Source organism: Oryzias latipes, chromosome 2 (genome assembly GCF_002234675.1).
Source record: "Oryzias latipes chromosome 2, ASM223467v1".
Lineage (NCBI taxonomy): Eukaryota > Metazoa > Chordata > Actinopteri > Beloniformes > Adrianichthyidae > Oryzias > Oryzias latipes.
The window spans coordinates 853198-868627 of record NC_019860.2 but is presented as its reverse complement, the minus strand read 5'-3'; the positions used below and the strand labels follow the sequence as shown (position 1 = coordinate 868627).

Genomic DNA, 15430 nt, shown 5'->3' with positions numbered 1-15430 from the left:
ACCACAGATATCCTAGCAGTAATCTCATCATTGGAGGTGATTTTAATATGCTGGAAGATGAACACCTCGACAGATTTCCTTCAGCGTTTCAAAACCACCATCATAATCCAGTTTATCTTCATTTATGTAGAGATTTAAATGTTTCTGATGATAATCCTGATGCTCAAGCCTTCACTTGGTTTAAACCAGACGGATCTGCTAAATCTAGACTGGATTTTTGGTTGACATATGAAAATCAACAGAATTTTACATCAATAGCCAATATTTCAGCTGCACCATTGACAGACCGTTGTATGATTAAGATCATTATTCAATAAGCCCCCAAAACAAAGGTTACTGGAAGTTCAACTCTGGTCTATTAGAGGATGAAGATTATAAATGAAATCCAAAGGATAACTAACGACAGACAGTTCACCACTCAGAGGGATAAATGGGAGTTTTTCAAATTCAAAGCAAGACAGATTTCTCTAAAGGCAAACTTGCTTTTATTTGCTAAATGGGTTGAAGAGGGAGAAAAAAGCTTAACTCAGTTTTGTAGACTGGAAACAAAGCGACAAGAGAATATACTGTTTGGTATAATTAAATAACATAAAAAATGAAAAAGGACAGGAAATGAGATCATCACACTAAAATGAACTTCTTCTTTTAAAAGGAAGTTTCCAACTTTATATCTTTAAATCACAAAGTTAGAGTTTTGTAATAAACCTAAATGTAAACTAATTTATGAATTAACTCGCTGGTTTTTGGACTTAAAGTTGTTTATATTTTTTTATTATTGACTAACTTTTTGAGAGTTTTTTTGTCAAAAAAAGCTTAACGGTTAAATTAAAGTTAGTTTTCGTGGTTAAATAGATACAATAAAATAAAATAAAATGAAAACAAGGATTGAGAAAGAGGAGGCGGAGCCTCCTAAAGGGCGGTGAAATTCCTCCTCTTCCTGATTGGTCAGTTGTTGTGTACGGAAGTGTTCAGACCGGAACCTTTTTGCCGTCTTCAACCAAGTTTCTTCCCGGACAAAGTTTTCTTTCCCTCTTAGAGGACTCGCACGGTTCCGACCCGCGCCATGGAAGGCCCCCCCGCGTTGCAGCGGGCGGGGAGCGGACCCAGGACGTGGATCACAGCGGCGCTGTCGGTCGTGGGTTCGGCTGTGGCCGTGGCCGCCGTGGGCTGCCTGTGCGCGCTCTTTTACCCCATCTTCAGAGGTGAAGACGCAGCTACGCATGCGCAGAGGCGCTCTCACCCCAAAATATGTAGTTGTCATGAACGGATGCGCGCGTGGCCGTTTGCTGTTTCATTACACCAAATGTAATATTTTTCTGGTAAAGCAAAAGTTTTAGAAAAGTTTCTTTTCCACTGATTTATGGTCGATTTAATAAGTAGAATATTTTTGTCTTTTTATAATAACCATAAAGGTCAAAACACACAAAATACTTTAAATTAAATGTCTATTAATTAATATGATAATTTTTATCATTTTGAATAACATTTTCAAGGATTTTAGAATAGTCTGTTTTTTAATTATTATTACATACAACATAATTGTGTCCAAAACATTACTAATTGAAATATTCTATACTTATACTCTTTCTTGGCAGCAAATTTCAAAATAACAAAAAAACATAAAGTTATTAATTTAGATGATTGTAATAGGCTTTTTTTGTAAATTTCTGAAAACCTGATGATTCTTTTCTAGTTATAACATGTTGGGGGGGGGGGGGAGGTGGATCAGTTTCACAGCTGTTGATTAAGGCAGTCAGACAAGTAGAAACTAGTTTCTATAGCAGTTGTTTGGTTATAGGAAGGCTCTGTCCTTCCAGCAACTGTGTTTCTCTTTTAGTCACGGTTTGGGAGGAAATCATGAAGAGAAAACACAACAAACTGGTTTTGGTCTGCATTTCCACTTAAAAGACTATGGAGTGAGGGACCAGCTCCAAGTGTCCTGGATTTGGACACAGTTCAGCACATGCTCAGTCCTTCTTTTTTTTTTTCAAACAGCAAGTATGACATCAACCATCGACCATTTATGAATCTGTGTTCTGACCCCTCCCCCCATAGACTTCTATGGCTGTCACTCATTCATTCCATTGGTCAGAATAGCCATTCTTGCATTGATACCTTTTTATTTAAATATCTTGCTAATCCTATTTTTTTCCCATATTTTCTCTGCAGTTCAAGTTATTCAAGCTATAAACTGGCCAATCAGATGCCTAATTAAAAATGGGTGGAGCCTGCTAGCTCCCATGTCCAATGATCAAAGCATTTGACAGATTTCGTAGTAAGGGTCTGGCCTTTCAACAAGCACACTCCTGATTGATGAGTGGTTGCCGTAGAAACGTTGACTCGGAACAATCAGTGCTTACTGACGACATCCAGTTCTAGCATGTTCGTGTCTCTAAAACGCTGAATTGACTTGATTTGGTCGGTTGGAGTCTGAAGTAACGCATTCAGGTCTAGTTCTCTGATACAGTTAATGGACCGGATTCCTAGTGCACTATAGAGGTTGTTCTTTTTTCTGGGTTTCTGAAACTACATTTCCAAAATCCAGGGCCGTAAAAACTTCCCAGGAGTGTCTTTGTCCGAAATGTGAAAAATACCAGGGCCCTAGATTGGGGGATCTCAAGGGGATCTCGGACACAACCAGCCTGTGTATGGAGACAGTGTTTGTGTGTTGTTCCCTCGAGAAACTCCAACACAAGGTTCTTACCCAAGCTTGGGACGTGCAGCGGATCTTCGGTTGTTCGCTCAGTCAGTGCTTCTTTTTTTGCCTCCTGCTGCAAACCCTTGGTCCTCTGAAATTTCCTTTTAAATGTTTGTCCAGCTCTATGGCCTAATGGCGTCTGCCCTGAGACTGGGACGTCACGGGTTTGAATCCACGATTGGGTCTTATCAAAGACTGTGAAAAATAGGGGACTCTCCCTTATTGACATGAAGGGGTTGTCCAAAGCGTGGCCAGAAGAGGATGGGTCAGATGTGACTGAAGCTTGGGAAGCATTACTGCATCATTTGAGAAGAACAAATATGGCAAAGTGTCCAGTTTTACCCCCCAGAGGATTTTTTAAAGGATGCTAAATGTCATCCTGAAAAGAAAAGAGAATCGCAACGGAAATGTGTCAATATTTCTGCTGGAGCTGGAGAAATCCGGGAAAGAGCTCTACCTGATCATGATAGCCCAACAGAAATGTGGTCTCTGTCATTCAGTGAGAGGCTCCACCCACAAACCCGACTGTCGGCTGACTTTTTAGCAGATGACAGAGAAACGTTCAGGAGTTTTTCAAATTCAAAGAAAGACTGTCACTCTGATCTACTTTGACTTAACAAAACCCTCATGTTTGTGTATCAGAGAGTAGATTTATATGGAGTTAAATCAGTCTCAATAGATTTAACCCTTTCAGTCTCACACCGTCCCGTTGATGTTTCAGAGCTGAGAGCCGGGACGGTGAGAGGAGAAAACGGGACGAAGGAGAAGATCCTGGGTGAGGAACCTTCTCATCTTTTGCAGGGATTCTCGGTTTTTCTCAACCATCTCATTTTTATCTTTTTATTGTCTTCTAGCCAATTAAATATGTATAAAAACAAACGTACATTTGCACATATTGCACAGATGATTTTGTTCATAGGTAAATCTAGGTGGAAAAAGTGAGAAAAGTGGTGGTTCTTTATGTGAAACTTTCACAGATGTGTCACAAATGAACCGTGCAAAGAACACGTAAATCAACATAGAACATGAACGGTGCTGCTTATATGCTATTCATTAATACTTTAATGCGTTAATGACATCATTTGAACGTGAGCTCACAGAGAGCTCTGCTCTTATTATTCCTGCAGGGTATCTGATAACCGGCAGTGCGTAGCTGTTTATTGCCCGGGTCTTGTTCTTGTCATTGAGCTGCTTCTCAGGACTTGCCTTACCTGTTGGAGGAATTTGTTCATATTTAAAAATCTAAAAAATGTTTCCTGAAATGCAAATGCTTTCTTTTTTAACTTCCCAGCAACCGTAGATTACAAAAGATGTGCAGGTTACATAAACGTTAAAAAAACGTTGCTAAAATTACTTCATTTTTAATATTTTAAGGTTATGTTTAGTTGAAAAATCTGCGAATAAAACAAGAAATGAAAAGATATTTAAAAATATGATTTAGCAAAAAATGCTCAATTGTGTTTTGAAAAACTCAAAATGCATTATTTACAATGTTTCAGTGGTACCGTCATAAATACACAGAATTAGACTTTAAAGTCTATTGATGATGTTGGAAAAGTGTTTATTTTAATTAAATTAATCACAAATTAATGAAAAACCCTTAAAGCGATTCGCGCGTCTTCAGGGTTCTGGAGCATCCTGGTGCTGTCGCTGTTTGGGGGATGCGTCTGCTGGCTGGTCTCCTGGACTCTGACCCACCTGCACAGGCACCAGCCCCGCATGGCGTTCCCAACGGCAGCGTCGCTCACAGGCTTCAGGTAAAGCGGTTTTAGGCCTGAGAGAAAGGGGTTTCTGCAGGAGCTAACCTGGTTTCTCCTCTCATGCAGAGATGTGTCTGGACATGCCGTCTGCATGGATTATGGGATGGCTTTTCTCAACGGGGTCATGGGCATGCTCACGGTCGTCTGGTGCTTGTCATGACCAAGAAGGTTTCTGAGCCAAGCAGAGGGTCCGGGTTTGGACCATGTCTCTGCCGGTCATTCTGCCTCGGTTTCTGTCAAATCCTAGTTTTTATGGATCCCGTTTATCGAAAATGGACTTTATTTCAGAAGATATTCATGTTTTCACATTGGAAAATCAAATAAAACGAATCTGATGTAATCATCTATGGCGTCTTTGTGTAGCGTTCGCATCGATCTTTTTGAAGAAAACTTGTGTTTTTCATTCAGAATTACTGGTCATGCTTATTTGACAATTTCCCTGCAGCTAAAATGTTGCTGAAGATTTGAGTCTCCATGGAAACGTGTTGGAATAAGGTGGTGTGGACTGATGAAACTAAAATGGAGTTTTTTGGACATAAGGGGCGGTACGCTTGGCAAACAAAGAACACAGTATTCCAAGACAAACACTTACTAGCCACAGTCACATTTGGTGGCGGTTCCATCATGCTTTGGGGCTGTCTGGCCCCTGCAGGTTCTGGAAATCTGTTCAAAGTTGAAGGTCGTTTAGATTCCAGTCAGTATCAGCAGATTCTTACAAACAATGTTCAAGAATCAGTGACAAAGTTGAAGTTGCGCCGGGGCCGGATACTTCAACAATACAATGACCCTAAACACTGCTCTAATTCTACAAAGGCAGTCATGCAGAGGAACAAGTCCAATGTTCTGGAACGGCCATCTCAGTCTCCAGACCTGAATATTATTGAGAATCTGTGGTGTGATTTAAAGCGGGCTGTCCATACTCTGAAGCCATCAAATCTGACTGAACTGGAGATGTTTAGCAAAGAGGAAAAATACCTTCAACCAGAATCCAGGCCCTTATTGGAAGCTATAGGAAGCAATTGGAGGCTGTCATTTCTGCTAAAGGAGGATCTACTAAATATTGATGGCATGTTTCTGTTGGGGTGCCCACATTTACGCACCTGCCTATTTTTGTTTAAGTAATTATTGCAGTTTCTTTAAATCCAATAAACTTCATTTCACTTCTCAAATATCACAGTGTTCATCTGCTAGATGATATATTTAACTGAAATTGATGATCCGAACAACCAATGATTTATGAAGAACAATCTGGAAAATTATCAGGGGGGCCCAAACTTTCTCAAACCACTGTAAGACAAGAGGTGGTGGGTCTCCCTTTAAAGAAGGGGGACCAGACGGTTCATTCCAGCTCCAAGTTAGAGTCTATTCCAGACTACTGGGAGGAGCATTCCAACAATAGTCAAATCTCAGGCGCAGGAACAGCAGTGGAGTTTTAACGCACCAGTGGACCAGCTTTACGTTCTCCAGAGGGTTCATGGGAGTTCTATCAACCAGTCCATAAGTGTCTGTCCAGGACGGGCTACCCCGTCACATTTTCACTTTCAATTTGTAAAATGACAAAATAGAAATCAACTTTCTGCCAAACACAGCCAGTAAAAAGAGTTTAAAGCATTTATTTAAACATGAAAGCAGCTGCAACAAAATAACAGTCTGTAACGAAGACCAATAAGTCTCAGAATACAACGGGAACTCCCCCTGCTGGTGGACTCATGGCAGAAGGCACTTTGTTGTTTCACCTTACAGCTTCTCCCGTTAAGATCCACTGACTCACACAGGTGTTTGGGTAAGGGTTTTACGCCAGATGCCCTTCCTGACTCCACCTTGTACCCAGATTAGGCAGCAGCGTGAAGGGTCGCAATAGATTTTTGGCTCATTGCAAGCCTTGGGAAGCACAACTCAGGTTTCCTGCATGACAGCCCTACACCCACCCAACCGAGCTATCCAGCTGAAAAACTTCTTCAATAATGAAAAAAAAAAGTGCTGGTCCCTGGAGCACTCATTGATAGTGATATGCAAACGTTAGACGGCGCTTTCACACTGCACTGATTGGTCTGGTTCTTTTTTCTCAGATAATGTGCAACATCAGTCAGGTGAAAACTCATCCTAAATCTAGTGCGGTTCTTCCCAAATGTTACATTTCTGGTTAGTTTGACAACAAAACCTAACGGTATATATCTGATACAATCATAAATTTACTTCAGGTATTTAACCCCCCCCCCCCCCCCCTTAAACCTTGTGCTATCCTAGGCACTTTAACAGGGAGTTGGGTCATCTAGACCCACTAGACAGTGCTCTGAACCTTTTTTCTTCAATGATTTGTGATCTTCACTGGTGTCCATGGATTACATGAAATCTTTCCACCTTTATCCACCTTTGTCATGGTAGAGAGAACACGTCAATGGTCATCCTGACCCCATAGGATAGCAATAGGGATAAAGTTTCGAAATATATTATTGGATTGTGAGATTTTGTTCATACATAGATACAAGGAAACAACAGTAATACTTGTCAATACTTCAGTGAATTTTAAAGCTCATTAGCTTTATTTACATTTACTAACCACCCCTTCTAAGCCTCTCTAGGCCTGTTTTTGTCTGTGCGATGACATCAAGCCCTGATCACAAAACTTCTGCTCCCTCTACCGTCTTTGCCCTTCATGACTTGGCCTAAATCTGAATTGCTTCCCTTACCCCATGACTCCTATTGCTCCAGTTGTTGGGGCATTTGAAGCTGTAGTGGTGCCCAAAAGGTTTTTTATTTGAAAGAGCCATAGCAACTTAGGGCTGGGTAACCCCCCGCCGGCAGGGTGATCCGCGTCACCTTGTAGTGAGGAGCAGTAACGTGGGAGTGCTCTGAAGCACAGAAACTTACATTTAACCCTACAAAACTTAAACCATCACTTTTTATATCGGGTAATTTTATCCAAGCCGATACAACATACCCAACAAAAAGTACTTGTCTTAAAAAATAGATCAAAACATGACAACACATGATAAATCTAATTGGTTTTCTTTTATTTTCAACTTTTTGTGTACCAAATAAAAAAAGAAAAACATAGAAAATTCCTAAGAATTTTCTAAAAAAAAATCTGGAAAAAAAAGGAACTTTAGAACATTCATTCATTTATCTTCAAATCCGTTTGTTCCCTCTCTGGGTCACATGGCTGCTGGAGCCTATCCTGGCCACTTATTGGTAAAGGCAGGGGACACCCTGGACGAGTCGCCAGTCTGTCACAGGGCCACAATCACACTTCCATGCACTCTCACACATATGGACAATTTAGAGTAACTGATTAACCTATGAAGCATGTTTTTGGACTGTGAGAGGAAGCCGGAGACCCCGGAGAAAACCCACGCATGCACGGGGAGAACATGCCAACTCCACATGTTCCTCAAGGTCCCCCATTGATGTTCTGCTTAAAGTCCCCCAGCCGGGACTTGAACAAGGGGCTTCCTTCTTGCTGTGAGGCAAGAGCGCTAACCACTGTGCCACCATGCAGCCCATTCGAGAACAGAAAATTCCTAAAAAAAAATTTAAATAGGGGACGTGTGAAACTTCCCTGGTGAAGGTGCAGACTCCTGGACACGCGACATATTTGAATTCATGTAACTAGATTTGCTCGAGTGAAAATCACCCGGCGATAGTGCTCTGGGGCTAAATGTAAGTAGTGACTGTTTAAAGTTATAAAACCAATGTTTTATGTATTTTCCGAGTACTAGCAGCTATGCGCCAACGTAGATGACCGGCGAGTATTGATAATGTCAGAGTGTTAGTGACGTCCGGATTTGAAGACACTATTTTTTTGCGAATCTGTCTGCTTGGAGAAAGAAATTTAGGGATAGGGAAAAGCTATGGGGGGGTAGGGAAGTAATTCGGACTCATGCCCTGTCATCCCCGCACCAAGACCCCCGCTGTGGCAGACTCCCCCCTAAGCAAAGCCTGACCCCCACCCAACTGCGCCATCCATATGCCCGAGAGACCATGCAGCGCCCCCGAGACTAACACAGCCACCCCTGGCACCAGAAGGCCCCCGACCCCAGCCTCCAAACCACAACAGATAGACAAGGAGCAGCGACGCCCAAGCACCCCGCCCCCCCAAATCATGAAGTTAGCAAAAGGAAACCAGATAGACTGAATTCTGTCTACGTTACCTGAACTCTTAGCTGACAGATTTTCCAAGCTGATATGATCAAACAGCAGATTCATGTATTGACTTACATTCATATAACCTCCAACTCTGCAGAAGATATGGAGTTAAAACGTTAAGTTCATACATTTTTCTAGGCGTTTTGTTGTGATCGGCTGATTGGAGCATGGGTGGTGGGGGCGTCACCTGAATGCGGTGATGCTATGAGACCTTCTGTTGACCGTATGGGTTTAATCAACACATGCATTAGAGATTCCACACAGGATTTCATCTCTTATATGATGGCTTAAATGTTGAATGAGGCATCACTGTTATCAATCCAGACCGACTGACGGACACTGGTGGCCAACATCCTACAGCTGCTGTCCTAGCCCACAGAGAGCGTACACAACTCTCTGTTCCTGCTACTACGGCCAAAAGTGCTGCTTCTTTTTAGTTCAGACGACTTGGGGTCGTCAAAATAAAAGCACAGAACCTTGTTGCACCGTTTCCATCCAGCAGACGATTCAGGAATCAAAGAAACGAGGAAAGGCTTTTGGTTCCATCATCTTCATCACCTGACGTGCTTTCAACAGCACACTACAGACTACTGCACCACCTAGTGGTGAAAATAAGTGAATGCAACCCTTTGTGCTGCATGGTTTTTCACTTTGTGGAGCTCAGTTTTTGCTCTTGTTGGGTTGTGAGCGGATCCAGGTAACTCCACACTACATGCAGGAGGTCCCATCGGGAGAACAACTCAACTCCTGCACTTCCAAAGATGGCTCCTCCTTCTTGGAGATCCGCTTGGATACCACGCCGCAGAGCCAGGCGATGAGAAAGACCACAGCGATGGCGGTAAAGTAGGCGGCGTAGACGAGGAACTGCGGAGGAGAACGGCACATCTGTGTCACAAATGTCCTCAGAGGAGACCTGGACCACGCCTGGCCTGCCTCTCCTCACCTGGGTGTGAATGTCCAGGCCCAGACCGGCAGAGTCCACCACCACCAGGGTGAGCAGAGTCTGCAGCAGCAGAGCGCCGAAGGTGTTGACGCCGAACACTAGAGCGTAGCGCTGCATGCTGAGACTGGCGGCGATCTGGAAGCTGAAAGGAAACATCTCCACAAAACGCTCAGCGCCTGTGCTCTGAAGTAATCAGAGTACACTCACGTGGCCATAGTGATGAGCAGCATGTAGACGGCTCTGAAGAGAATGTAGCAGCCGTAGCAGACCCAGATGTTCCTCAGCGTGTCCATCACAAACACGCACACCGCCATGAGACAGGACAGCAGGGACAGCGCCAACTCGCCCCACGTGGACCAGGAGACGGGGAGGTACCCCACCAGCAGCGCCGCCACCACCCCTGCAAGCCAACAGCACAGCTGGTTAGCCCCCTCCTTTGGCGCTCTGACGGAGAACATCTGAGCAGATCTGACCGAGCAGCGTGGCCAGAGTCTCCACGTAACCGTTGTAGATCGTCAGTTTGCCGGACGGATGGATGTCCTCCCACAGAGCCTGAGTGTAGTTGATGATCTGGAAGTAACCACAGGTGGAGAGCGCCCACCAGACGGACCAGGCCAGGAGGGGGCGACACTTGTAGCACTGCACAAAGTCCTCAAACAGCATCGTCAGAACCCCCAGGAGCCTGCTGCCTCCCTTCCTCGCCTCAGGAGACCTTGGTATCTGCAGAGAGGAAGCGGTGAGTGACTCTCTGTTCCTTCCAGATCCTCCCTCTGCAGCATCTTCCTCACCATGGCCTCTTTGCTCTCTTTCATCTGCTCTGACGGAGAACTGCTGCTGAGAGCCGCCGTTGAAGGACTCGTGTGGAAGAACAAGCTCCTCTTGGGCATCGGGAGGAACCAAGCGGTGATGAAGGCCACCGCAGCCGACGCCAGGGTGATGAAGGCCAGGTGGAGCAGAGGCACCTGAGCCACGGAGAACAGCAGCTGGCCCATCAGGGAGCCGGCGGCCGAGCCCAGCAGAGTGGCGCCGCGGCAGAGGCCGGTCACTCTCTTGTAGCGCACCGGCTCCACCACGCTGTAGATGTAGGAGTAGTAGGCCACCTCGGACGCCGTGGCCAGTCCGAAGGTGAACTCCAGCAGCTGCGTGGCCAGCAGGCCCCGCGCCTTCCACAGCAAGACATAGGTGACCAGCAGGCTGCCGGCCTGCAGCACCAACAGCGGCTTGTAGCGCAGGAAGTCCGTGGCCAGGAAGACGGGGAACAGCAGCGCCAGGTAGGAATACGTCCAGACGGGGAAGATTTCATTTACAACCTAAACGGAGAAGAACACGCATGTTTTTACGTTAACGGTGAGTCCACCTTCATGTGAGGAACAGTCCTACACCGATCCTGTTTGACCTGTTCTCAAAGCGTCTTTCAATTGTGACTTTTTTAGACCGAATCAAAAACCTGTACCGTTTCTTAGAACACTGGTCTCCAACCCACGAATCTGTCTAACGTCAGATAACATTTTCATTGACCGGCCTGTTTGAGGCTGAAGCTGGTGTCTAGTGATTTTTCTGCTTCGCTTCCAGTTTACCTCAACTTTTGAGGGTAAAAAGTTTCTTCATCCCCTGTAAAATCTCTGCTTAAACTTTATTTATACACAGGATTTCATGTATAAATGATCTAGATTTTAACCCATAGCTGTCAAAGTGGAAGCTAAAAAAAATTTAGATGCCAACTTCAGCCTCATCCAACTTCTAATGTGCGATTGATAAATTAAAAATGATCACGATCTGGTATTTTCTAAGTAAAATCATAAACATGAATCCACCGTTTGAACAACTTTATTAGCAGCATCCAGGTAACATTAGACAGCCAGTTGCTGAATATTCTGCATTATTATTATGGTCTGTGGGAACCACTGTCACAATAAACACATTTTCAGGTAAATGCAGCTTTTATTTTGAAGTGGAAGCCTCTTTTCTCCTTTCTGCTTTTCTGACATAAGAAATGCTATAATTACATTCAGGTTTTTTTTAAACATAAGCTTCCCAATCTATTAGCAACAAGTGTAAGTGTTTCTGAAAATAGTCAGAAGAATATCAGTAGTTTTTTTAATATCGCAGATAAACTGAAATTATGCAAATATTGGCCAATACCGATACTGGCACCATTGTATCGCCCATCCCTGATATGACTATTTTCGTATGAGCCGATACTGAAATCCTGCTGAGTCATCCTGTCAGGGTTAGATCCTTAAGTTGTTGGCTAGCACACCTGAGGGAACACAGCTCAGCATTTCTTACTAAAGACAGTTGACCTATGTCTGTTTGACATAGTTTCTGCAGAGCGGCAGGACTTCATTGAAGATGTACCTCTGAATTGTAGGCGAGACCCATGGCGCATGGTAAGGCTGTTCCTCTGTTTACACGCTCTCCTGCTAGCTTACAGACCCTCACAACCCCAACCTAACATTAGCTGTGCAACAAAAATGGTGATCAATATCAGTTATCCACCTGTACAGTTTAGAACCAGATTCCAGCTCCGACCAGGAAAACAAAGACGTTTATGGATGGAAAAATGTTACAAGAACACATTAATAACATAGGAAATGCTGTTAAGAAAATATCTGATATTCGTTTTTGAAATCAGCAGAGATTGCTGTAAAAAAGGCGGAGCTGACGGTGGTTTTGGCCTCGTTTGTCCTTCAGATCTTCCAGTTCTACCTTTGGCCCAGAAGGGCACGCTTCACAGAAGATAACCGCTCTGCCACAGTCACAACATGAGAATCAACCCCTTCAAGGACCGTCACTGATGTAAACGCGTCTGGTTTTCTGTAAGGCGTGTGGTCCTGAATCCAACATGGACTGCTTCAGGCTCTGGAACCTGTCTTTTAAAGTATTGGCGCCCAAAAGGTAGAAAGACTACAGTAAACGTGGAGAGATTGATATTTATTGTTCCCTTTGATCTCTCTTTCATCTACGTTTCCTTTGATGTTTACCTTTGTTCGGCAGGTTTAAGGTCTCACCCGACCTCCTGCTTCTCTATCAACATTTACAGAAGAACTTCAAGGACCAAATGTTTCCACTCCATCTGCCGGCCGTACTGGAACCCCCCCTGATGGGTTCTAAAAACAATCGTCATGTCATTCTGGAGACGCGGTTGGGGTCTTTATTCTATCGAAGAACGAATCGTCAGAGACTACACGTCCTCAAATCTCTTACTTAATCACCTTCAGACCCTCGTCAGACTTGCCCCAATCCGTGCACTGCTCATTTCCCAGAAATCCCTGCCCTACTTGCTGCCACTGGGCTGGATTGGGTAACCAGAACTTGGAATCGCCTGATTCAGGTAATCAGCAGGAAATAGGCCACTAAGCAGGGTGGATGTCCAAGAACGGTACCAGGGGTTGCCTCAGTCTGAGAGGAGGATTTTGTCTGGAGGTTTCGCATTTTAAAGCAATCTCTGCACTAATCGACTGACTGCATTTATTCTTTTTTAATTGAAAATTCCCAGACTTATCGGGACAAGAGGTTTAATTCTGTTGTTCAGCAGACGGAACACGGATTTAAAACCATTAAAAGGTGGATTTTTCTATAATGCACTAATTATTAGTACTTTCAACTGTTTAGTGAAAGAAATGTAGGATTCCTGAGATGTTTGCACATGGCCGTACTTTTTTTTTTCAGCGTCTTAAAGGGTTAAGGAAACATTAAAGCAAAAGGACGATCTCCATCGCAAGTTTATTGTTATCGCGACATCAAGCTGTGCAATATGCATATCGTAAAAGACGACGAAAATTGTGCTAAAACAGTCGTTTTGGCAGTTTGAAGTATTTAACGGATCACATAAATCCCTTTATACCTTTGACTAATCAGATGGACCACCTGACCTTGTTGACTGATCGGATGGAGCCCCTTTATGTTAGATGTTCGCCTCCTAAGTAGATGGTGGTCATTTGGAGTATAATGTTTCCAAGCTGATATGATCAAACAGCAGATTCCTGTACTGACTTACATTCATTTAACCTCTAACCCTGTAGAGGATCCTAGAGTTAAAACGTTGAAGTTCAGACATTTTTCTAGGCGTTTTGTTGTGATCGGCTGATTGGAGCATGGGTGGTGGGGGCGTCACCTGAATGCGGTGACGCTATGAGACCGTCTGTTTAATCAACGCATGCATTAGAAATTCCACACTTTCCACCACTTTCACCACTTATATGATGGCTTGAATGTTGAATGAGGCATCACCGTGATCACTCCAGACCGACTGAAGGACACTGATGACCAACATCCCACAGCTGCTGTCCTAGCCCAGAGAGCGTACACAACTCTCTGTTCTTTGATGAATGCGTCACAGTTTTTCAGTTAAAATCTGCTGTTCTGTGAAAACTTGTTTTCAAAATAAAAACCAATATAAAATAAACCCATTTCTATCGTTTGTAAATTAGGTTTTTAACTAATGAACTGAAATCAAATTGATTTAGATTTACTTCTATAAGTAGTCAGCCTCAACATTTAAAAATCTTTGGGTTTAGGAGTACACCAGCACTAAACCTAGACGGCTTTTATTTTAGACTTTAACCCTATCGGGGACCTTTTTATCCTGGCTTGGTGGGGTGGGCCCCTCTCCTGCACGGGCCCCTCGAACAGCAAGAAACGGCCCTGCTCCTACTGTCACAAGTTACTTTAGATCGCACGCGCGCGGATGTTTAGCGTTTTTACATCCATGAACAGAACAGAAACAATTCCGACATGATCAACTCTGTAGGTTATATTAATTAAAATGAAAGTTACATTCTTTTAAAGACTTTGGTATCTGGTTTTGCTGCTCTTTTACAGTCCGTGCCATTGAATGACGAAATATAAGCGGATGTTTGCGACACGAACTAAGCTCCTGCGCGCCAGGGACAGTTAGCAAATAAAGTGAATAAAAAAAAAAAAAAAACATCTGTTGATGCGCAGACAAAACGGGACTAAACCACGTGAAAGACGTTTGGAAAGCTGTCAAAAGCCGCAGAAGGACCCAGCTCCCGCTGCGCGCGTGCTCACCTGGGTCTCCGTCAGGTTCTTGTCCGGTCCGAGCAGGAAAGCGGTGATGAAGGGTTCGAACGGCCTCAGGCTGGAGAAGAAGCCGAACGCACACAGCAGCAGGGTCGGGTCGAAGAGGGTCATTTTGCTCCGACCTCCATCAGGAGCTGCTTCTGCTTCTTCTTCTTCTTCTACTTCTCTGAGCGGCGTCCTCGCGCGCGGCGAAGCGAGCACCTCCTGCTGGTCAGAGCGAGAACTGCAGCGACAGACAGACGAGCCAGAGCCCTGGACATGCCGTTTAAAAATTACACGAGAAATCACTCCCTCAAATTTGACGATTTTCAACGGAGGGTTGATTTGATTCTGCTTCAGATCAGTCTGGATGGATTGTAGGAATTTAAATTATTTCATCAATTAGGCTGTAAATCATGACACTAATTTGTGAGCACAAAAATACTAATATGTATACATAGTGTTACGTTTGTGAGCATAAAACGACCATTCTATGCCCACAACGTATTAATTTGTTCATATTGATAAGGTGCCATGTCATTTTCATGCTAAAAGTAATTGAGATCCTTAATACAGTGGAGCAAAAAAGTATCTAGTCAGTCACCACTGGTTCAAGTTCAAGTCCTCCCACTTAAAAAGATGAAAGGCCTGTAATTTACATCATAGATAAACCTGAACTATGAGAGGCAAAAGGTGGAATCCAGAAAATCACATTGTCTGATTTTTTAAACAATTTATTTGTAAATTATGCTGGAATATAAGTATTTGGTCAATAACAAACAAAGATATCTGGCTGTCACAGACCTGTAACTGCTTCTGTAAGGTGATCCTCAACTGTCAATGTGCTGGTCAAGGCCA

At 43.7% G+C, this 15430-nt stretch overlaps 2 protein-coding genes across 2 annotated transcripts; one reads left to right on the top strand and one right to left on the bottom strand.

The window, feature by feature from the left end:
- Positions 1-945: 945 nt before the first annotated feature.
- On the top strand, positions 946-4803 carry arl6ip6 (ADP ribosylation factor like GTPase 6 interacting protein 6). Its single transcript, XM_004084602.4, has 4 exons — positions 946-1202; positions 3420-3473; positions 4323-4455; positions 4525-4803. The coding sequence occupies exons 1-4, from the start codon at positions 1064-1066 to the stop codon at positions 4616-4618; spliced, it is 420 nt and encodes a 139-aa protein (XP_004084650.1). The 5' UTR covers positions 946-1063; the 3' UTR covers positions 4619-4803.
- Positions 4804-8821: 4018 nt separating this feature from the next.
- Positions 8822-14760, bottom strand: slc19a2 (solute carrier family 19 member 2). The gene is made up of 6 exons (XM_011492884.3): positions 14582-14760; positions 10336-10857; positions 10021-10267; positions 9755-9947; positions 9548-9689; positions 8822-9468 (listed from the first exon to the last, which is right to left on the bottom strand). Exons 1-6 carry the CDS (start codon positions 14702-14704, stop codon positions 9313-9315), a joined length of 1383 nt encoding a protein of 460 aa, XP_011491186.1. The 5' UTR covers positions 14705-14760; the 3' UTR covers positions 8822-9312.
- Between the last annotated feature and the right edge of the window lie 670 nt (positions 14761-15430).